The sequence below is a fragment of the Mustela putorius genome, unplaced genomic scaffold (assembly GCF_011764305.1).
Source record: "Mustela putorius furo isolate JIRA1106 unplaced genomic scaffold, ASM1176430v1.1 tig00003898_pilon_pilon_pilon, whole genome shotgun sequence".
In the NCBI taxonomy this organism is placed as follows: domain Eukaryota; kingdom Metazoa; phylum Chordata; class Mammalia; order Carnivora; family Mustelidae; genus Mustela; species Mustela putorius.
The window spans coordinates 20,699,195-20,722,015 of record NW_025422047.1 but is presented as its reverse complement, the minus strand read 5'-3'; the positions used below and the strand labels follow the sequence as shown (position 1 = coordinate 20,722,015).

Genomic DNA, 22,821 nt, shown 5'->3' with positions numbered 1-22,821 from the left:
AGTTTCAGTGTCCTGGCCCATATAAATCACACCCTAGGCCATCAGGTACACTTAGGAATGGGCCTGAAGAGATGTTCCTGGAAATCTTTGAGGAATTATAAAAAATAGTGGAAACGGGCAGATGTTTGGTTTTCAAAATGATAATATCTAACTTTGGTAGACTACTTGCCTGTGGCAGGCCCTGTTCAAGCACTTCATGTGTATTATCTCAGTTAATCCTCACCACGCCTCTAGGAAGTAGGTGTTATTTTTGCCCTCCTTTTATAATTGAGGAAACTAAGTCATAGGTAGGTCAGATAACTTGCTCAAGATGAAACTACCAGCACGTGCAGGAGCCAAGCTGCTATGGTCTAAATGTTTGTGTCTCCCAGGCCCCAGATTTGTATGTTGATTTCCTATCATCCCCAAAGATGATAGTATGAGAAGGTGAGCCTTCAGGAGATGACTCTGAGATGGAGTCCCTGAGATGGAGCCCACAATGGGACTAGTGCCTTTTATAAAAGAGGCCTGTGCACTATGAGAGGACACAGTGCGGTGGTGTGGTAGTGAATCAGGAAGAGGGCCCTCACCAGTGGGTGCCCAAGCTGGTGCCTTGACCTTGGACTTCTCAGTCTCCAGAACTGTGAGCAATAAATCCACTCAAAATACCAAAATGGTATTTTGGTATATCAGTCCAAAAGGACTAAGACAGAGGCTTGCTACTGAGAAGTTGGGGTGCTGCTGTAAAAAAATACTTAAAAATGTGGAAGTGGTTTTAGAACTGAGGAAGGGTCAGAGACCAGAGGTGCGTGCTTGGAGAAAGCCCCTGCTGTGGTGAATGGACCGTTAGGGGAGATTCTCGTGAGGGCTCAGACAAGAGAGCTGTCTGGACCTCAGACTCCTTAGATTACCTCAGTGGTAGTGCACAGAATGTGAATAGAAGTATAAGTATAGTTGGTCAAAGTCACTCTGACTGGGTCCCAGATGGAGATGAGGGACATGTTAATTGGAAACTGAAGGAAAGGAGATCCTTGATACAAAGAGGCAAAGAGCTTGGCCAAATTGTGTTTGTGTCCTAGTATTTGTTGGAAGGTGGAACACACGATTGATGAAACCGGATATTTGGCTGAAGAAATTTCTTTATTTTTTTAATTTTTTTCTTTTAAGATTTTATTTATTGGGGTGCCTGGGTGGCTCAGTGGGTTAAGCCTCTGCCTTCGGCTCAGGTCATGGTCTCAGGGTCCTGGGATAGAGCCCCAAATCCTGCTCTCTGCTCAGCAGGGAGCCTGCTTCCCTTCCTCTCTCTCTCTGCCTGCCTCTCTGCCTACTTGCGACCTCTGTCTGTCAAATAAATAAATAAAATCTTTAAGAAAAAGTTTTATTTATTTATTTGACAGAGAGAGATCACAGGTAGGCAGAGAGGCAGGCAGAGAGAGAGGGGGAAGCAGGCTCCCACTGAGGAGAGAGCCTGATGCAGGTCTTGATCCCAAGATCCTGAGATCATGACCTGAGCTGAAGGCAGAGGCTTAACCCACTGAGCCACCCAGGCACTCCTGACTAAAAATGTTTTGTAGCAAAGTGTTGAGGAAGCTTCCTGGTTTCCCTTGGATGCTTTTTTTTTTTTTTTTTAAGGTTTTTGTTTATTTATTTGACAGAGAGAGAGAGAGGGAACACAAGAGTGGGGAGTGGGAGAGGGAGAAACAGGTTTCCTGCCGAGCATGTAGCCCCATGCAGGGCTTGATCCCCAGGACCCTGGGATTATGACCTGAGCTGAAAGCAGTTTTTTAACAACTGAGCCATCCAGGCACCCTTCACTTTAATCTTATAGTAAAATGCAAGAAGAGAATAATGATTTAAAGGGGGAATTGTTCATCAAAAAGGATGCAGAACTAAGATTTGGAAAATTCTTATCACTATCTAATATTCTGTATATATTTTACTCATTTATCATGTTTATTGCCTGCTCCTCCCACAAGAATGCAAGTTCGCTGGGGTAGGGATTTGTTGGTTTGCTGGTGTATCCCCAGTGCCCAAAACCGTGTCTGACAGAAAGTAGGTACTCAATAAATATATGCCGAATGAATGCCAGTCCTAGGCATCACACAGATTACATCCTTGAATTCACTCAACTACTCTTTCAATTATTAACCCCATTTTATTTTATTTATTTATTTTTTTTTAAGATTTATTTATATATTTGACAGAGAGAGATTACAAGTAGGCAGAGAGGTAGGCAGAGAGAGAGGAGGAAGCAGGCTCCCTGCTGAGCAGAGAGCCCAATGAGGGACTCAATCCCAGGACCCTGAGATCATGACCTGAGCCGAAGGCAGCGGCTTAACCCACTGAGCCACCCAGGCGCCCATTAACCCCATTTTAAAGATGAGGAAATGCAAGCGCTGTAAAGTTACCTAATTTGCTGGCCTCCAAACTAGTAAATTGTAAAGACTGGATTCACACTTGGCCTGTGTGACTCCAGAGCCATTTTTCCTAACCATTATGTGTAATGGCCTCTCTGTGCTGTAGGCGATGTATTAAAAGATCGATAAGGGGTGCCTGGGTGGCTCAGTGTGTTAAAGCCTCTGCCTTCGGCTGGGGTCATGGTCTCGGGGTCCTGAGATTGAGCCCCGCAAAGGGCTCTCTGCTCAGCGGGGAGCCTGCTTCCCCCCTCTCTGCTGGCCTCTCTGCCTACTTGTGATCTCTACCTCTGTCAAATAAATAAATAAAATCTTAAAAAAAAAAAATAAGATCGATAAAATGGGTTGCCTGGCAGCTCAGTCAGTGGAGCACAAGACTCACTACATTGTGAGTTTGAGCCCCACACTCAGTGTATAGATGACCTTAAAATAAAATCTAAAAAAAAGATTGATAAAATGAATCAATGCGGAGGAGGGTGTTAGAACTGGTGAGGGGTCTCTAAGCCATGTCATATAATAAGCTGTTTATGGAACTAGAAAGTCTTTTCACCTAAAGAAAAGCTTAACTTGAGTGAAGGATTGAATATATGAAAACTAGATCCAAGTATTTGATGAGCTATAGCATGGAACAAGAATTTGTTTGTTTTGTGCAGTGAAGGGCAGAGCCTGGAATTAACAGAGCAAATAAAGAAAATCAGTGTATTCCCTGCCTGAGGTTCAGGGTTAATGCAGAGGGATAGATGCCTTGGAACTTCAAGATTCCTTGGCAACTCTGTGAATCATGAATTTCATGATGGCATAACTTCCCAGAAATCAAGGGCAAAGAAGCTTCTAGAAGCATGTTGTGTATGATGCTAACAGGAACCCAACACAGAAAGTCGAGAAAAGACCTGGGGTGGGAATAAAGAGGTCATGAGGGCCCTTTAAGGAGAAGTTTCAGTGCTGAATTTGGCAGCACATATACTAAAATTGGAACAATACAGAGAAGATTAGCAAGGCCCCGTGCAAAGATGACACAAATTCATGAAACATTCCATATTTTTTTTAGATTTTTTTTTTTAAGATTTTATTTATTTATTTGACAGAGATCACAAGTAGGCAGAGAGGCAGGTAGAGAGAGGGAGGAAGCAGGCTTGCTGAGTGGAGAGCCCTATGCGGGGCTCGATCCCAGGACCCTGGAATCATGACCTGAGCTGAATGCAGAGGCTTTAACCCACTGAGTCACCCAGATACCCCCCTGCTTCCTCTTTTTTCAAAGAAGTTTCAGGGGTTCCTGGGTGGCTCAGTTGGTTGGATGTCTGCCTTCCACTTGAGTCATGATCCCAGGGTGCTGGGATTGAGCCCTGTGTTGGCCCCTGCTTATGCTCTCTCACTGTCTCTGTCAAATAAATCAACTAAAAATCTTTAAAAAAAAATAGAGGAGAAGTTTGAGTAAATGCCTGGGTTGCTTCCACAGATATAGAGGTTAGTTTAAAAAGAAATGACTGGTTGGGGGGGCCTGGCTGGCTCAGTCAGAAGATCATGCTACTCTTGATCTTGGGGTTGTGAGTTCGAACCCCATATTAGGTATGGAGATTATTTAAGTGAATAAATAACTTTAAAAAACTTTAAAAAAATGACTAGTGAAGGAATGCAGACAGCTGTTGAAAAACCTTGGCTTGACAGAAAAGGGGGATATGAGGGAAATCATTCAAGGCTGCAGCAGTATCCAGAAGAGCTTTTCAAGATGTGGAAACTTCTGTGTTTGAAGGAGTGGGGATTAAAGACCCTGCCATATGGTTATAGGAGCAAGTTTCTTTGTGCTTTGGAAAGAATGCGATGCTGGGTTGGAGACACACCTTGGAGGTTTGGAGCAACCTCAAATCATGTCCATTTTGGGGGTATCTGGTTTATTACAAAGTTAAATACAAGACAGTTTCAAAGATACTTTGTATGTTTTATATATTCATAAAGATTTTATTTATTTATTTTTAAAGATTTTATTCATTTGAGAGAGAGCAAGAGCAAAAGAAATCACAGAGGGAGAGGGAAAAGCAAGAGCCCAATGTGGGGCTCTATCCCAGGCCCTGAGATCATGCTGAGCCAAAGGCAGAGGCTTACCCTACTGAGCCACCCAGGCACCCGAAGATTTTATTTTTTTAAGTACTCTCTAAACCCAACATGAGGCTTGAATTTAAAAACCCTGAAATCAGGAGTCACATATTCTATTTGACTGAGCCAGCCAGGTGCCTCAATACTTAGTGTATTTTAAATGTTCCTATTTAACAAATGAAAACTCTTAGCATAAACACAGCAATATTATGGTGATAGTTATAAAATACCTACAGGCATTTTTTTTTTTCAAGTACAAAATTTAAAAGCTCTATAAATGTGAGACTTGGATTAAAGGATCCTCCTGTAGTAGGGATGAGGTTAGGAGGATGGGTGCAGGTTAGAGGAGCCCCAAGAGGGAGCATGATCCAGGGGAGTGACAGAGAAATGCCCACTCTGGGGATAAAGGAGTCAGGAAGGCCTGCTTGCCTTGGCATGAAGGAGTTCTGTCAAAGCATTCCGAGGTGGGGGCCCAGGGGAAGGGCATCCTGGAGCGATCAGTGTCTGAGGCGTCCACAGGGGGGCAGCGTGGCGACTCGGAGGAGCTCGGAGAGGCACCTCGTAGTGCCCCCTTACTTCCTCCTGCACCCCCTCAACTCCACTCCCTCTTCCTTCCCCTTGTTATTCGAGGGCTGCCCACCAACCCCTGCACAGGGACAGATGAGGGAAACTCTGACTTTTTCTTCTGTGCAGCTGGAAGACTAAGGCTTGTCATCCTGTTGCGCCCATAGTCCCACCCCTGTAAGTACAGGTGTCCTGGTTGGAAACATGGAAAGTGGAAAGGGGGAAGGAACAGGCTGGCCAGTGGCCTTGTTGGAGGGCTGTCTTGGCCCCTGCCTCGCTCAGGCTTGGCGCGCAGTGCCAACACCCAGCACAAGGGGGCGCAATCGTCCCGCAAACCCTGCCCGGCTGGCCTCTGCCGCAAAGTGGGTGTGGGGGTGAGGCTAGCCAGAGACTGGGGTGGGTGTTCTTCTGGGCCTCTTGTCCAGTTTTCCTTCACCCAGAATTTAGATGGCGTTTTGTGCAGGCAAGGGGTGGGGAGCTCCAGAGCACGGGCTGGTAAACTGGAGGGAGAGACTTTGGGGGCAACTGGTATGGAGCTTAGAGAGGTGTCAGGATGAGAGACCTGGGTGTTGGGCCCCTAGGTCAGGATCTGGGAGCAAGCTGGCCTGAGGGTGCAGTCTGTAGGATTGGTATTTCCAGAAGCTCTGGGTTAATACAACCCAATATTGATCACTCCTAGATTAAGGGCAGGCTGTGGAGGACACACGGGGAAACCATAGGGACAAAGTAGTTGCTTAGGAGTTATGGCATAGTCCATGACATTGATATATTTCTCTCTCTCTCTCTTTTTTAAACTTTTAAGATTGAGGTGGAATAGGGCACCTGGATGGCTCAGTGGGTTGAGCCTCTGTCATCAGCTCAGGTCATGATCTAAGGGTCCTGGGATCGAGGACCCCATGGGGCTCTCTGCTCAGCAGGGAGCCTGGTTCCCCCCCCTCTCTCTCTGCCTGCCTCTCTGCCTACTTGTGATCTCTGTCTGTCAAATAAGTGAATAAAATCTCTAGAAAAAAAAAAGATTGAGCTGGAATAGACAGTCAAGCTCATGAAGTGTACTAAATCCTACAGCTTGATGATCTTTTTTTTTTTTTTTTTAAGATTTTATTCACTTATTTGACAGAGATCACAAGTGGGCAGAGAGCCCGATGTGGGGCTCAATCCCAGGACCCTGGGATCATGACCTGAGCTGAAGGCAGAGGTTTTAACCCACTGAACCACCCAGGTGCCTTTGAGGATCTTTTGACCTTACATATACATAACACTTGTGTACATACATGTACAGTATTTACACATTTGTAGGTATAGCTGTTGGCTTGTGTAATTCACAGTTTCACTGGCAATTTAAGTCAACAAACTTTTTTCCCCTTTTTATTTATTTATTATTTATTATTTTTTGAATTTTTTATTTTATTTATTTGACAGAGATCACAAGTAGGCAGAGAGGCAGGCAGAGAGAGAGGGAGGGGGAAGCAGGCTCCCCGCTGAGCAGAGAGCCCAATGTGGGGCTCAATCCCAGGACCCCGGGATCATGACCCGAGCTGAAGGTGGAGGCTTTAACCCACTGCGCCACCCAGGCACCCTATTTATTTTTTTAAAAAGATTTTATATATTTATTTGATAGAGATCACAAGTAGGCAGAGAGGCAGGCAGAGAGAGAGGGGGGAAGCAGGCTCCCCGCTGAGCAGAGAGCCCGATGTGGGGCTCAATCCCAGGATCCTGAGATCATGACCCTAGCTGAAGGCAGAGGCTTAAACCACTAAGCCACCCAGGCGCCCCCTTTTCCCCTTTTTAAAAGATTTTATTTATTTCTTTGTCAGAGAGAGTGAGATTGAGAGCAGGAGCGGGGGAGCCAGCAGGCAGAGGAAGAAGCAGGCTTCCTGCTGAGCAGGGACTCAGTCCCAGGACTCTGGGATCATGACCTGAGCTGAAGGCAGCCGCTGAAATGACCGAGCCACCCAGGCGCCCCTTTAAGTCAACAAACTTTCATTAAGGGGCTTCTGCGTGCCTAGCACCAGCCTACTCCTTTGTAAGGAAGTAAGGACAGAACGTGTTTTTCCCGTGGCCTCAGTGGAGTCAGTATTATTATGAATCATAGTCATTCCTTGACAGAACTATCCTGTCAGTGCCTTGCAGGGCTGTGGCAGGCTGTATGAGCTACTTGCAAGTGGCCATATTTTGGGGATCCAAACTCGGATGAATTGTCCGCCATACATGAACACACAGTGAACGTGAATACACAAATGCACAGAACCTCATGAAGATAATATTATTGGATCCAGAATATACCGTCAGGGCAGCCACGATCCTAGCACAGAGCCAGACACTGAGTGGCCAAGGAGAGCATTTTTGGGAATTGATTTTGCTCTCTGGCCTAGTGCTCCAAGTCTCTGGAAGCTGAGCGAAGGGTGACGTCTTTGACCACAGGCTGGATCAGAATGAGCTGGAGCTTGTCGCGTGTGTGTGAATCCACTAGGCCTTCGGAGGCACCGGTCTTTTCCCCTCTCTTGTGGTCATCCTGGCCTTGCCCCACCCAGACCCCATCCTGCCCCAAATCAGGGAAGTGTCCCTATTGGGAAGTGAAGTGTGTGAGCAGGAAGTGACCCATGATGAGGCAGCTGCCAGACCTGGTCTGGTCCCTGAGTCAATGAGCTACTTCAGGCACTCAAAGGAAGTCTTTCCGCCAATTCACTGCAGTGTGGACACCTCTTCTGTGCCCTCTATTGGTCCTCCCCACCCAGGTGTGGGTCTGTGGGGACAGGAAACTGGTCTCCTCCTCCTCTAAGCCACAAAGCGCCCATTGGAGAAATAAGGTACCCTTCTGGAGGGTAAGGTGCTGCCTCAGCATGGAAGCAGGGGAAGCTGCAACCTTGGGGTGTGGCAATAGCCCTCTTTGGGGTGCCTGATCCTGCTGTGAAGCCTTTGGTTCCAGGATTGGTGAGGGACAGCGGAGGACAGAGGAGGGTGGGCCTGGCTGGGGAAGGCTGGCCTGGAAGGCGCTCAGCCTTCGGCCCTGGGCCAGGGTGGAAAGTATGTGTGTGAGCTCATTTGGAAGGTGGCTTCTGGCCAGTCAGGCCTGCCTCCTCTCCAGGCCCCAATTGCCCAGCCCCCTTGAAGACCGCCACTGGGTCTCCCCAGTCTCCCAAGACTGTCTGAGGGACGAAGGCTGAAACCCCCAGGTTAAGTGTTTAGCCCCTGGTCTCCTAAAGAAAGTGAATTCAGATTTGGGAGGTGGGTGAGAAGGGGGTACAGGGACAGCAGGACAATGGATTAGCCTGACTGGGGTTTCCTTGGAGCCTCAGGGAATGGTAACTGTCCTCGTAGGCCCTTGCACAGCCATTTGCCACCCCCATCCCTCCCTTAGCTGCGACCACTGGTGCCCCTCAGTCCTTCTGGCTTCTGAGTCCTTCCTGCTTCTTCCTTCTTTCCCTCAGAGGGGGACCTGTTCCTGTCCCCTAAAAAGGAGGTGACTGCAGGCAAAGTGGGTTTCTGAGGAAGAGCCCTTCTCCTCTGCATTTCTATGCCCCATGCTGTTGCTCCCGCATGGAGTAAGAAGCAAGTACTCATGGGCTGTCAGATCCCCAGAACACATACCACCACACACACCCAGCCACGCAGGGGCCACATTGGAAAAGACACTCAAAGACAAGGGCAGAATCTACCAGCATGGGGGGGAAAAATCAGACAGATCTGGGTTTTCATTTTGGATTAAGGAGCTACGACCTTAAGGAAGTCTTATCTGGGCCTCAGTTTCCAAACCTGTAAAACAGGGGCAGTGATTGTGCCTGTGTCCTTGTACCTGGACCAATGTTGGTTTTTTTTACCACCTCCCTTTGGCTGGAAAGGGAAGTGGGAGTACAGAGGGGAAAGAGGACTAGGAAGTCTGGCAGTGTCCGGAGAAGGGGGCCCCAGAGGAGGGACAGTGGAGTCCCAGCAGGGGTGGCCAGGTTGTGCATGAGGGGTCACCCTGCTCAATCCTCCCTTCTCTAGAAGGCCTGGCTTGTTCTTTGATCTTCGCTTCTCATGTCGCTGACCCAGCATCTGGCCAGCAGCCTTGGAGGTGTGGGCCCAGCTGGTGGCAGGATCCCCGGGGAAGGGCTCAGACGTGTGGGGTGCCATGGTGGGCAGAGCGCTGCCTCTGCTCAGCGCTTGCCCCTGCTGCAGGCTCCTTTGAGGCCGCGTCCCTGGGTTCTGCCCAAACCTCCTCGCAGATTCCCCTTGGCTCTCCCCGGCTGCTCTAGCTCCATGTGCTGCTTTCGAATACAGGAACTTGGAACCTTAGAAACTGGGTCAGGCCCAATGGACAGAGCGGGGTAGGGCCAGTAAAAGCAGCATTTCCAGGTCTCTCGGGAGCCGCAGGGACCTCTGTTCTCCCCTCACCCCGCCTGACCCTGTGCGATCAGCAAGGCACCTCCCCAGTGTCTCTGGGTGGACTCCCTGGGCTGGACCCCTCAGGCCCAGGGCATGTCAGAAGCACGGGACCTTGCAGGCCTCCACCCCACAGTTCTCCCTGCCCAGGAAGCCTCTTCCGCCTCTTTTCCCCTTTGTCTCTGGTCCTCCATTCCCATCTCTCCCCCTTGGCTTCAGAGAGCATCTTGTGATTCCAGAATCAGGGCCAAACAATTTCCTCGTGATGGGGAAACCGCACTCCAGCCGTGGCAGCCCTAGGCTCCCCCTCCTCTTCCCTCTGGCAGTCCCCCCTCCCCAGGCTCCTCGACTGGCTCCAGCTGTGTTTTGCAGAACTCCCACTGGATAACATCTGTAATTGCCTCCAGATGTGGGCCACAAAAACACAAAGGGGCCATGAGCTCATCTTCGAGCTCCTTGCAACACGCACATCCCCCCACCTCCCCTCCCCCCAGACAGCCCCTGACTTTCCCATGCCAGCTTCCCTGGGTCCCCATCCCCTCTGGTGAGGGTGGCAGGGAGGTGTCCACATCCACTGAGATACAAAGGCTGTGCCAAACAGCTGTTGGCGGGAGAGGTGGAGGCGGCCAGGCGCAGGGTCAGGGTTCCTGGCTGGCAGAGAGGTGGGGTACCCCTTCTGCCAAAGCAATCACACCGGCCAGCCCTGAAGAGCAGCTGGAGAGAACCGCTGGCCTACGTGGGGCCAGCGCTCGTGGAGGAAGGCTGTGGAGGGGGCCTGGGCTCGAGCCCAGGGAGGGCTGGGCTAACGCAGGAAGGGAAGGGGAGGAAGAAATAGGGCTGCTCCCCTTCAGCTGAGCTGACTCAGCAGCTGAGCTATTCCTCCCTCCAGGCTGGTTTCGGAGGAAGGGTGGGTCAATAGCCTGGGAACCCTGTCTGGGGCAGCAGTTTCGAAGAAACAAAGCCTTGTTATTCTCCCCTTCCGCCCTGACCATCCTGCCTCTCCTGGGCAGTCCGGTGAGATTCCTGTTTTGCCAGAGAGAGGCTGCTCCTCACTGGCCACAGGACAACTGTTTGGTCTTCCTGGGTGTTCCTTTTGCCCCTACAGCCGAGCCCCCTAGGCCTAGAAGAGGCTTAGATGCACGCAGGGCTGGGTTAAAGGGCTCAAAGACATCCAGGGAGTCCCCAGCAGCAGAAAGAGAGGTCTGAGGAAACAGAGGGTCTGCGGCCAGATCACAGGACAGGGTAATGCAATTTAGGAAGATTTTCCGTGTGGCCTCAGCTTGACCACTTCCTCTTGCTCTGGGCCTCCAAGGTAACCTCTTAGCTGGATTGGAGAGGGCGCCTGGGCTCTGGGGACCACTTCCCTGCCTCCACGGAGTGTGTATGCCTTCCTTCCCAGCTATGGCCCTGAACCCTCACTGTCCACCAGGGATAAACATATTCCTTTATGAAAAATACCAAAACCCCAGGTCACAGAAAACACAGGTTATGGGCATGCTTTCCATTCACCTCTCTGAGAGAAGGCAGCCACACAAAGAATGTGAAACACCATTTATTCTTTGTGGAAAGGTTGAACAAGGTCAAAAATGTCCTTAGAGGGCACTGACCCAGCCCCGCCCTGCAGGTTCCTGGGGTCTGATGCCTCTGCACCCCCCACCCCCACCCTTCCCCTGCCCCTTGTTAACAAAAAGGAACGATTTGAAGGGAATTCATATATAATAATTATAATAAAAATATACATTAAACGAAACAAAAAAAAAAACCCAAACAAGACAAATTTAGCCGAACTGCCAGCACCGTTCATCCCACACACCCCCACCCCCCACCCCCGGAACTCCCCTACCCCTAACATTCCTCTCCTCTCCCTGTCCCCACAGGGTCTTACTCTCTCAAGTCCCAGGTACCATGACCACCTGTGGTGGCCAGAGGAGACTTCCAATGGGCGGGCTGGCTGGGGGAGAGGAGGCAGGACACGGGTAGGATGGGACGAGGGGCGGGGGTATCAGGCAGTGAGGGGCTAACCTGACAAGACCCACCCAGGCACCTGCCCCCTCACTGAAGCCAGCTGAGGCTGCTGAGTGCTGTCAGCCCCTGGTCACCACCCATGAGGGTGGCCACCCTCATGAAGGTCCCGAGTCACCAGTCCCTGGATGTGTGTCATCTCTGCTCTTTTCTCTGGGCTCCCTACCCTTCCCATACTTGTATGCTGGCTGGAGGAGTGGAGCACCAAAGTGGAGTAGGTATGCCCTTCTCCAGCCCTTCCTCAGACCTCCAATAAAACATGGCCTCCTCCGGGAACGACCGGCCCACCTGGTGGAGCCCCTGCTGGCCTGGCCCACCTGGCCGCCTTCCCCCCATCCCCTGGCCCTCCACTCCCACTGCGCCTCCCTGCTTAGCCTTTGGTCCTGTCCTATCCCCCTGACTGCTCTGCCCCTTGGTCCCCATCCCAGCTGTCTGCATTTGAGTGAGATTCTTCTTCTGTCACCTTCAGGCTCACCCCAGGGGTCCAGACAGTCCCTCTCCTTGGCCCTAGCCATCCTACCCTGGGAGCTGCAGCCTGTGCTCTCACTCCTCTAACCCAGACATCCCCAGTCAAGGCTGACATTTGTGGGGGTAAGGCATTTGTGGGGGTAGGGCCGTCAAGGGTTTCTACAGCCCTTTAATGGCTCAGGCTCCTGGGGACGTCCTTGGGGCCAGGTGGGGCAGAGGCAGATCTTTGCAGAGGGGACTGACTCTGAGCTTCCTCCCAAGGTCTTAGGGTGGCTGTGTGGCCTTCCCCCACACAACTCCTACTCTCTTAGGGTCTCTCCTCTCAACAAGATTAGATTCCTTTAAGCCAGAAAGAGTGGTAGGAGGTTGCCACGGGGGTGCACCGGGTGGGGGGGGCTTGTGGGGCTGGAGTGCCCAGAGCCTCCTGAGGTCAGAGTTCAGAGGTTAAAGTTATATCAGGGAATGGAAAAGGAGCAGATGACCCCATTTGACCTTTGCCAGCGAGGTCTGAGGGTCCTGCCTTCAAGTGCAGAGCCAAGACATTCAGATGGGGCTGGGCACACACCAAGCTACAGAGGCCCCTGGTGGGGGAGCAGGAGCTGAAAGGGGCAGCCCCTGATCAGCCCCCAGGGGACTCCATCTAGGGAAGAAGCAATGCCAGGGTTGAGGTGGAGAAAGGCAGTCAGGTGATAGAAAAGAAGGGAGGTGGGGGGCGGGGTAGGGAGAGGGCCTGGGACAGGTGGAGCAGCCCACCCACCACCACCTGCTGCCACTGGCCTTCAGAGGCAAAGTCCTCGTGGTAGGAGTGGGTGGGCGGCCGTGGGGGTCAGACCTTGTCCAGCAGGGAACGCTGGCAATAGAGCAGTCGTTTCGGGGTCCCGTGGCGCCTGAAGAAGAAGACGGCGAGGCCCACTGCCAGCACCAGGAGCAGCAGCAGCACGGGCAGCACCACGGCGGCCGCACTCACCGCCCCGCTGCCCTCTTCGTCCACCTCGATGATGATCACCTCTGTCTCCTCCTCCGTTCCCTCGTCCGGCCGGCCACCTGACGCGGGGCAGCCCATCCAGTCCCGCAGGGCTGACTTGGGGTAGCCTGGCTCTACTTTCAGCTTCTGGTTGTTGAATTTCCAGTATTTGTTCCCCTTGTAGAAGTACGTGAAGACTGCAGCGGTCAGCAAAAAGGTGGAGGGAAGACCCACAGGGAGGAGAAGAGCGGGAGGGAAATCTGTGAGGCACTCGAGCGAGCTGAGTTAATTCCTTACCCTCTGTGAACATAAGTCGTCTTAGCTGTAAACCGGGGTAGTTCTAGTACCAGGCTAGTAGGGTTCTGGGGATTAGGGATCTGAGGTGCAGAAAGCACTTTCCTCAGAGCCTGGCATGTGGCAAGGCTTCCAGCCCCCTTGTCATCACTGCTTTCCCCACCATACTGTCCTGTCCAGCTTTCCTCCCGTTCTCCCTTAATCCGCTGTCCCCATCCTCCCCTCATGGACGCCTCCCTTGCCCCTCACCTTCATCGCTGCCCATGAATGACCCTCTGGGAGACTCGGGGATTCCTTCCCAGACCTTGATGTTTTTGGGGTACTCGCTGTCCACTGCCCTGAGCTCCTCGTTGAAACGGTAGTACCTGGGAGATCGGAGGGGAAGGGCAGCAGTAGGGCACTGGGCCTTTCCTCAGAGGGCAGCGGGGCCCAGACTGAACCCACCAGAAAGCAAAGGGTGCTGACGGACGGGGTGCGGGACCAGGGTTTTGAGTAATGAGGGCCTGTGGCTGAAAGTGGCGGAAGGTGGGGGTGGATGGGAGGTCCCAGGCTGCAAGGAGCCACCGGTAGCCTTTAATGACAGTGCCTGGCTGCTAGGGTGGAGGCACCGTGCTGGGGGGCAGGAGACGCCAAATGACCGGGTCTGAAATGGTGACCCGGTCACTTCCCACTCACTCAGCACCTAATGGAGGCCGTCTGTTGCTAGGCAACGGCAGAGGCTCAGCCAGCAACTAACTTCTCCAGGGAAACATCCCAGGGAGAGGTGGGTCTTTCTCCCTAACTGAGGGAATCGGTGGTGGCATCTGAGGAGGGAGGCCTGGGATCAATGGGCTGAAGTCTCACTTGTTTCCCCGGAAGAAGTAGGTCTTTCCATTGGGCATCCAGAAGAGAGCGGCGTCAATTTTGTCAGTAGGCAGTCCTCGGCCCAGCTCCTTGATGTGCTTGGGGTAGCCAGGTTCCAGGGAAGCTTCGTCAAACACCCAGTGCTTATCTCCTGGTGGGGAGAGGGAAGGGCAGGATCAGGGTTCCCCTCAGGCTCTTGTGTCTTTGGAGGAGTCAAGTGGAATCCAGTCCTCCAGGGAGACTCTCCGCACACCTGGAGAACTAGGGCAGAATGCCCGGTTACCTTTGAAGAAGACAAACTTGCCATCCTTCCTCTCATAGGCAGTGTTGATGGATGCGGGCAGGCCCCGCCAGAACTGGCCAATGGGCATGGGGTATCCATCCATCACTTGGTTATTCCTCACCCTCCAGAACCAGCGCTCCTAAAAGGTGTCGAGGTGGGGACAGTATGTTTTGTCTTACAGGGAGTCCTCTGGCTTGGTCCCCAAAGCTTCCCACTGTCTCAGTTCTAGTTCTTAGTCCTCCTGCTGCTGTTTCCACCCAGCCTGCTGGGCTTGGAGCCCTCCCGTCCCCCATACTGGCCCACTTCTTCCTCTTACCTTGAAGACAAACATCTCCCCTCGGAGCACAGCCACAGTGTCGAAGTTACCGTCACAGATGTTGGGCCCATAGGTGGGGTTTTTGGGCTTATCGGGGACAGAGGGCCTGGAGGTCGTCCTGGGTTGTGGCGGCATTTTGGTAGGGGACCCTGACTGACTCCCTGGTATAGAAAACATGAGAGGCACTTCAGACTTTGTGGCAGAGAGGGCAGAAAGAACAGGTATATGGGCAGACAAGCCCCTTGGAAAGGTGTGGATGGCCCTGTGGGGGAGGCTGAAGCAATCAGGTGGGAAAGGACAGAAAAGGTGGAATCAAAAGTGGGAGAAGAATTAAACATGTAGGAGAGATAATGTAAAAAAAAGAAAGTGAGAGTAGGTGGTGGGTGGAGGCAGGGTCAAGTGGGGTTGGGGGTAGATCATAGGGCATGGGGGAAAGGAAGGGATGCACAGGTCAGAGAGGAAGAGCAGAGGAGGAGCAGAGAGATGTGGGCATAGATTACTCACCGTAAAGTTGCTGGATGCCCCGGCGGTCATCATCGGGCAGCACGAAGTTCTCTGTGTCCATCCATTGGTAAAAGGGCGCCATGATGGCTGAGGGATCATTGGAGTGCTCAAGGCCCAGGGCATGGCCCAGCTCGTGCACAGCCACCAGAAAGATGTCATTCCCTGGAGGGATGGCGATGATTATGAGGGAAGCCTGGGTCCCTTACCTCAGAAGCCCTGCTTTCCCACCAGAGGCTTGGTTTTCACACCTGAGCCTGCCTGTCACATTTTCCACCCAAAAAGCCACGAAGCCAGTGAGCAATCTATTCTCGGCAGAGATGAGAGGGTGCTCTGGGGACAGATCCCAATCCCAGGGAGACATGTATTAAGGGAAGCTGAGGTCCCGTCTGGGCCTCAGGGTCTGCCAGGAGCTAGAGGTGACATTTGCCTGGAAAGTGGGAAGTCTTTGACTGGGAAGTCAGTTATTGGGTGAGAAAGGGACCAGATGTAAATGGAGCAAAATAAGAATTGGGCTTTCGCTGGAAGTCAGATTAGGAGATCTCTATAGTCCAGAGACTTGGGGGTTTGAGGTTTTGGGAGGAGGCAGGACAAACACCCCCCCCCCCGCCCCACAATGATCGTTGACTCTCCCCACAATAAATGAGTCCCAGGGCTACTTTGCTCACCATTCAGATCCTCATTCCTGACAGTCCAGGGCTCAGCAGAGTCAAAGTGGGTGTCCCCTCCGATGTTGGGGCCGGGGAAATAGGCATGGGCCAGGAAGCCACCCTCGCCATCAAAAGGTGTGCTGTCACCATGGAAACCCTCAGCGAAGAAGATCATGATGTCTGCTTGCTTCTCATGGCCCTCGCGGATATAGGCATAGGGCACCTCTCGGAATCGAAGCGGTGTGGCGCTCTCCCACACGCGGAATGCCTTGCGAATGGCCTCGAATGTGGCATACTCACCTACCTTGGGTGTGTAATTCTGGATGCTGAGGTCCAGCCACGTGGAGGAGGGGAGGAGGAGAGCGTGTTAGCATCACATCGAATACAATTCTCTTTCCCTGTACTTGCCCAGGTCTGACTGAACCGCCCAGCTACCTCTGCTGCCCCGGCTCTTCCTGCTGCCTCATGATACCTCTGCACCAAGAACTGAGGGCTCAACACCCCCCCGCAGGCTTCAGTTTCCTGGCCCTGGGGCGCACCCCCCACAGTCTGCACCTTCCCCCAGGATTACAGCCATGTTTCTCCCCACTCCCAGGGATGCTTCCCAGGGACAGAGGTGAGTAGGATAGGAGGCCTCTGAGTCTATGAGCACAACTGATAGGGAGGGCGACCCTGATGTTCTGAGAAAGGCAACTTGCCTGTTGGACTCACCAGAAAGTGATCTCATTATGCTGCCATTTGAGGCCCTGAATAGCATAGCGCTTCCTTCGAACATTGGCCTTGATCTCGGCCCCAAACTTATCCGGAACGCCACAGCGGGGACGCCTCATTGCCCTGGGGTTTGAGAATTGTGGCCATTAAAGAGAAAGGTCTTGTGAGGAAAGGGGGAGTGCCTGGCCTTAGGGTCAGTGTGGAGAAGGGGAGGGGGCAGGAGTCAAGTGCATAGGTAGCAAGGTCTCTGTGTTCAGTGTTGTCACTGAGAGGTGGGTGCCATGCAGGATTCCCAGCAGGGTCTGGCACTTACTTCATGGTGTCCGCATCAGCCTTGCCCGTCACGCGCAGACCGTAGAACCTCTGCATGGCAGCGATGGCAGCTGAGAAGGACTGGGGTGATCGGTGTGTGTGCGTGCGCAGGTCCCCGGGGGGCAGGTAGCCATACTGTTGCAGCCAGGCCTGCAGGGAGAAGAGCATGGCTTAGAGCATCTCCACTTGGCCCAAGGGGAGCCTCTGCCTCCCCCTGCTATCTGGCATGCACCCTTGGCTTAGGAGAAAAGGGCAACGAGCTCCCAGCCTGGCTCTGGCAGTGGGGCTGGAGGAGTTCCCAGGCTGGACCTGCACTCTGGCCCAGGCCCCAGTATGACTTGTCCTCTCAGGGCTGTGGGCTCCAACAGGGGTGGGGAGCCATGGCTCTGGACTTTGGCTGTAACTCTTGAGAATGGGAGCCCAGATGGCTTAACTGAGTCCTAGGATAGCTTCTCAGAGCTGTGATTCCTTCCAGCACTTTTCTTCTCTGTGTCAGTGTTCTTGTAGTTTGGATCCTGGGAATGGATTGTGGCCGTGATGGATGGAGGCAGGGAGGCTGAGGCTCTTTTTTGGGCCCTGTATGAGACCCTCTTGGGACAGGAATGCCATGCCTCTAGGACCCTCACAGCTGACATCTTTTTAGAAAGGAGGAAGCAGGGGCACCTGGGTGGCTCAGGGGGTTAAAGCCTCTGCCTTCGGCTCAGGTCATGATCCCAGGGTCCTGGGATCGAGCCCTACATCGGGCTCTCTGCTCTGCAGGGAGCCTGCTTCTTCCTCTCTCTCTCTCTGCCTGCCTCTCTGCCTACTTGTGATCTCTGTCTGTCAAATAAATAAATAAAATCTTAAAAAAAAAAAAAAAAAAAGAAAGGAGGAAGCAGAGCAGGAGCTAGGGCTGAGACGGGCTGCTGAGATAGGACGCTGGGACCTTTGGAGGTGGTGGGGCTAGGACCCAGCCACAGAGCTGGGATCCTGCCAGTCCCCATCCAAGCATCTGACCTAGGCCTTGGGACCTAAAGGCCCATTTGAGGTTCTCAGAAGAGGGAGTGGGAGATGGGGGTCATGGTAGAGACTCGGTGGCAGCACTGTACTTGAGGTATATTGTGAACTGTTCATAAGATAAAGGTTGGCGTATTGCTTTAACATAAAGTTAGGTTTTCGGTGTTCGACTGAAAGGCACACAAAATACAAAGCCCTGTTGGGGAGAAAAATCCAGCCTTTATTGTAAGAACGAACAATGGAGCATTTTCTTAAAGCCTGAAAAGTAAAGCGAGCCAAGTTATATATGGGATATAAAAATGCTCAGATTCTCTGATGGAGATACTACGTTGGTCCCTGCTCCAGCTTTGCCTTCCTTAGGAGTTCGGAGGGGGCCTGCAGGTTGCTTAGGATGGAAGTCTGGAGCGCGGAGTGGGTAGAGGCTGCTGCTGGGTGCCACAACCCCCATCCCAGGTTGTCACAATGGATCTTCCTGACGCCCTTCACCTCTAGGCCCCAGCCCTGCTGGCAGAGCATTGCTCCTGCATTGGGGCTGGGGGTGATTCAGGAGCAGCTGACTGGGGACATGTGCCTGTGGGGCAAGAATTGCAACAGGGTTCTGGGAAGTGATCCCCCAAGGCTGATGGGAGTTAGGGCCCAAGATGTAAACAACCTAGCTTTTCCCCAGCCAACAGGCCTGGTCAGAGCAACCTTAGCACCACCCGCCTCTGAGAGCCCCTCCTCAGGGGTAGAGGAGGGAGTCAAGTTTAACCTCTGGGAGACCACAGGGAAGCAGAGCAGGGTGCTACAGAACCTGGTTGATCTCCCCAGGAGCTGTGGACGTGCCCTGACCTGTGCTGGCTGATGCCACAGCTAGTGCCCACGGGAGGCCTGCTGTGGCCTGTGCCCAAGTATGCGGGAAATTCCCTTTGCCCTTCGCCTCACCTGTGGTGTACACACACACCCCAGGCTTCTGACCCCTGGTGAGGGAGCGGCTGCTTCAGCTTTGGTGAAGGATGGGAGTGGCCTGCTCCTGGAGCTGGAAGTCAGGAGGACTTAAGTTAGGCCTCCTCAAGCCTCGGGGAAGGAAACTGAGGGGAATTCTCTTAGGGCTGAATAACAGAATGGAGGGTGGCAGAGAGGCGAGGAGAATCCACATCCAGGAGCTCTGGGATAAATCCCTCTTGGGAAAGTAGGCAGGTCTAAATATTCCCACCCACAACGTCCACCCCATACACGATAGAGAAAAATGGAGGCTTAGGCAAGAAAGGGACTTCCCTGCCTTCAAGAAAGCCTCGAGGCCTGGAAAGGAAGTGCCCCCATCCCTCTCCTCCCAGGCTTAGGCTCTGAGCAAAGCAAGAACCACAGAGAAGACTAGGAGGTGAGGTAGGAACCACAGAAGAGAGGACTCTTGTGTCTGCGGCTGGGTGGGGGGAAGGGCCAAGTGCCAGAAGGGGCCACGGGGAGGAGAGGGATGTCCTGGAGCTGGTGCAGGACTCTGGAGGCCTGGTGGGAGGAATCCAGCTGCCTGAGGCCTGGCCACCCCAGCTCGCCCTCTAGACTGGCCTGGAGAGGGAGCAACTATGTTAGGTCCAAAAACTCAGTTGGCTGGCTTTGTCTTGAAAACTGAGTGGTCTGGAGGTATTCCCCGAGAGTGGGGAGGTCCAGAGAACCCCTCCCACCTCTGGCCTAGGAGTCCTGGAGAAGCTGGGTGGGTTGGGGGAAATGCTGGCAAACTCCAGCAGGCCCTGGATGAGAGCCTCTGGGCCTGCTCCTCCCTCCCTCTGCCTCCCACCCCTCCGTGGCCCAGAAGCAAATGGTGGTTCTGGCACTGGGACTGCCCATGACCCACTTAGAACAGAGCCAGGGCTGCTGCCCCTCCCCTAGGGGGCCTAGTGGGGCAGGGGAGGGAGGGCAGGGCAGGCAAGGTTGGCAGTGGGCAGCCCCCTGATGCCCAGGCTTCTTTTGTTAGGAGCTCTCCTTGCAGGCCTGTGATGAAGACTCCAGGCCAGGGGTGAGGATGACTCCTCCTGCAGGGCCCTGTCAGGCTTAGCCCCAGGTCAGAGCTGTACTCTCCCTGGTCACCCCCACTCCTAGGGCCACACTTTGCTTTTCAGCCTCAGATCCCTTCGGGACAGAGAGTGTTCTTTCTGGAGATGTTTCCTCCCGGGGGTGGGTCCGGGGCCAGGACAGAGAGGGAGGAAGCCAAGTCCAGATCCCCTCCCCCTTCTGGGGCCCTTCCCGGCCCCTCCCGACCGCACCCAGGCCCTGCCGGGCTGAGTGGGTCGAGATGGCCCAAAATAAGAAGCTGATCAAATTCGTCTCCCACCTTCGCCCCAAAATAAGAGAGAGAGCAAGAAAGAGAGGAAAAACCTCCCTAGACAACTCCCACGCGGCTTCCTCCCAGGGGGGTGGGCCAGCGTCGGGGAATGGGTTGGCGGGCGCCTGAGACCTGTGCTGGTGCCCTGGGCCCGGCCCTCTCCCCACTCCCCAGTGCGATGCCTTCAGTCTTCCTGCACAGAAAAGCAATTAACAAAATTAACAAAAAAGCAATTAACAAAGGCAACTAGAAGAGCCTAAAGGCGCCACTGGCTGGGGGTGGGGTGGGGTGGGAGGTTTGGGATGGTGAGGGGGGCAGAGGGAGGAGGCGGCCTCGCTGCCGAGCCCCTGGCTCACAAGGAAAGCTTTGTCTGTACGGAAAGGCGGCCGGGGCGCCAGCCCTGTGCGACCTTCGACGCCAGGGCTTCGGGCCGCGACACAGAGGGTCCGCGCGGGGAGGCGGAGTGGGGCGAGGGACGGGGCCGCTCGGCGGGTCTAGCCCCGACCCCACCTGGTGGTGGCTGCACCCGCGGAGGGCCGGGACCGCCCGGGAGGCGCGCAGCGTTGGGGGGCCCGGAGCCGCGGCGCGGTCCACCAAGTCTCCCCGGCCCGCGGGTGCGGGCGGGAGAGCGCTGGAGGGCTGAAAAGTTGAGAAAACAACGGACTGGCGCACATGACAAGAAAGCAGGGCAGCTCAAGGGCTGAGCGGAGTCCCAAGTATTTACCAGGCTCCCTCCTGGTTCTGCAGCGGAGCTCAGAGCCCCGGGGAACCGGGGACGGTGGGCCCCAGCTGTAAGGCTCTTCCCAGGAAAGAAAGTAGGTGGCGGCGGGTGGGGGTGGGGGGGCTGGTTGGGGAAGACAGAAGTTGGATCGACTTGGAAGTTTGGAGATGAGGAGGGAAAGCAAAAGGAGGGGGTTGCTGCTGCCCGGAGCGGCCAAACCCCCGAGCTTGCTGCTCTCTAAGGAGGACCCTGTCCTTTTGGAGACCCCCGGCTTGCCTCCCCGGCGGGCGCGACTCCCGGCAGGGCCGGGGGAGCTCACTTACTTCGGGGCTGAAGCTGCTCTGGGCCGAGCTGAGGGAGGCGAACGCGGTGGCGAGCGTGAGCAGGGGGAGCAGCAGACTGCCGGTGGGCCGTGGGGCAGGAGACATGGTCCGCGACCGTCCCGGCAGCCAGCCGTGCAGGCTCCGCGGCGGGGGCCCCAAGCCCTAGGGTCGCGCCGCCACTCCCTTGGGTCGCCTTTGTCTTCGGTGGGCACTGAATTTGGATTCCTAGAGCGCTGTCCGCTTGGAGATGGGGGGATTGTTCTTCAAAGTGTCTGTTTGTTCGTCCCCTCTTTCCCGTTTTTTGATCTTTCTTCTGCTTAGTCTGCGAACTGCATTGCGAGTCCTCTCTCACTCCTCTGGTCCCTCCCTTCTCCCACAGCCTCTCCGCCCCCGCCCCAATGCCCTCCTTTCCCGGTGCGGACGTGGTTGTTTCAGCCTGAATCCAATTACAGCCAAGAGTCGGGTAAAAAAAAAAAAAAAAAAAAAAAAAAAAAAAAAAAAAAAAAAAAAAAAAAACACAAAACCAAAAAAAAAAAAAAAAAAAAAAAACCCCACCGTAAGTTGCCTTTTTGTGGTGGAGGCTGCCATCTGCAGGGGTTGAGGCCACAGCTAAGGACGGGGGTCTGTGTGTGTGTGAAGGGGGGAACCGAGGCCACGGGATGTGGGAGACTTTCTCCCCCTAAGCATATTTTAGGTGGCTTGATTCCCCTGGTATTCAGCATTTGTCTCACCTCAGAGTGGGAAGTACTGGGAGGCTCAGTGTCCCAGGCGGACAAGTTGAGAGTCTGGGATGCTGGTGGTGGTCTTCATGTCCACCACACCTGGGTTGGAGATTGTCTGCTGGGACATGTGGCTCAACCAAACTGAAACATTTGCCCCTTGTTCTTGACCACCACCTTCATCCCTATCCTGCCCCAAACATGCAATAGTAACAAAACCCAACTATCAACCGACCAACTCCACAGCCACACTGGTCCCGTCCTTGCAGAAAAGACAAATGCCGTCCCTTAAACACCATCATTTGCAATCTGGCTACTCCTTATGCTGGCTTGGGAGGAAGGAGGTGCAAGGCCATGGAATGTGGGGAAAGGCAAATCAAATTCGGGGAAACTGTTAGACAAGAGAGATTGGGAGTTTGGACTTTGGGGTTTGGTTTTCCCCTCTACAGTGAAAAAAGGCAAAATGTTCATGGACTGACTAAACAGAGAACAAAAGGTGGAGGTATGCAGGGAAGAGCTGAAGCTGACAGTGGGGAAGAGACAGATAAGAGGTTGAGAGCTAGATCTGGAAAAGCAGCCCAACAGAAGCAGGAAAAGTGTGGGAGACAGAAAACTCGACCATCAGCGAAATCTAAGATCCTAGAATTGCATTGGTCAGCGAGAGATGGAGGAGGTAGTAGGGGGAAAGAAGGGAGGGAAAGCCAGGCAAGGAATAAAGGAGGCTGGAAAGAATTGAGGTCAGGTAAAAAGCTCCAGCAATACTAGAAATCTGAACTATTACAAGTTTGTGGCAGAAAAATGGAAAGAAAGCCCAGTGCTCTGTACTTTAATAGGAGCAAAGGCCCCTATCTCCCAGAATCCATGATCAGTAACAGGCAAGGTTTCCCTGTGTCCTAGGCAGCTTAAGGGTTTGTGGGAGATACACATGGATATTGGATACCTATGCCACAATGACTGATTGGGGGCTGAGCACCTCCAGGGCTCCCCTA

General features: G+C 53.4%; 2 protein-coding genes and 1 non-coding gene across 3 annotated transcripts in view; 2 read left to right on the top strand and 1 right to left on the bottom strand.

Moving 5' to 3' along the window:
* Nucleotides 1–22,821, top strand: part of SLC7A7 (solute carrier family 7 member 7) — a 97,497-nt gene that overhangs the window by 25,018 nt on the left and 49,658 nt on the right. Inside the window, exon 3 of the mRNA XM_013057655.2 lies at nt 16,164–16,367. Coding sequence (XP_012913109.1) covers nt 16,217–16,367 — 151 coding nt within the window. The 5' untranslated portion in view covers nt 16,164–16,216. The remainder of the gene's footprint in view (nt 1–16,163; nt 16,368–22,821) is intronic.
* On the top strand, nt 3,333–3,436 carry LOC123388436. Its single transcript, XR_006602972.1, has one exon. It is a non-coding gene; the product is annotated as a U6 spliceosomal RNA (small nuclear RNA).
* On the bottom strand, nt 10,947–21,508 carry MMP14 (matrix metallopeptidase 14). Its single transcript, XM_004755359.3, has 10 exons — nt 21,114–21,508; nt 16,776–16,924; nt 16,463–16,585; nt 15,770–16,077; nt 15,105–15,266; nt 14,601–14,761; nt 14,285–14,423; nt 14,002–14,152; nt 13,408–13,523; nt 10,947–13,061 (listed from the first exon to the last, which is right to left on the bottom strand). Exons 1-10 carry the CDS (start codon nt 21,216–21,218, stop codon nt 12,727–12,729), a joined length of 1,749 nt encoding a protein of 582 aa, XP_004755416.1. The 5' UTR covers nt 21,219–21,508; the 3' UTR covers nt 10,947–12,726.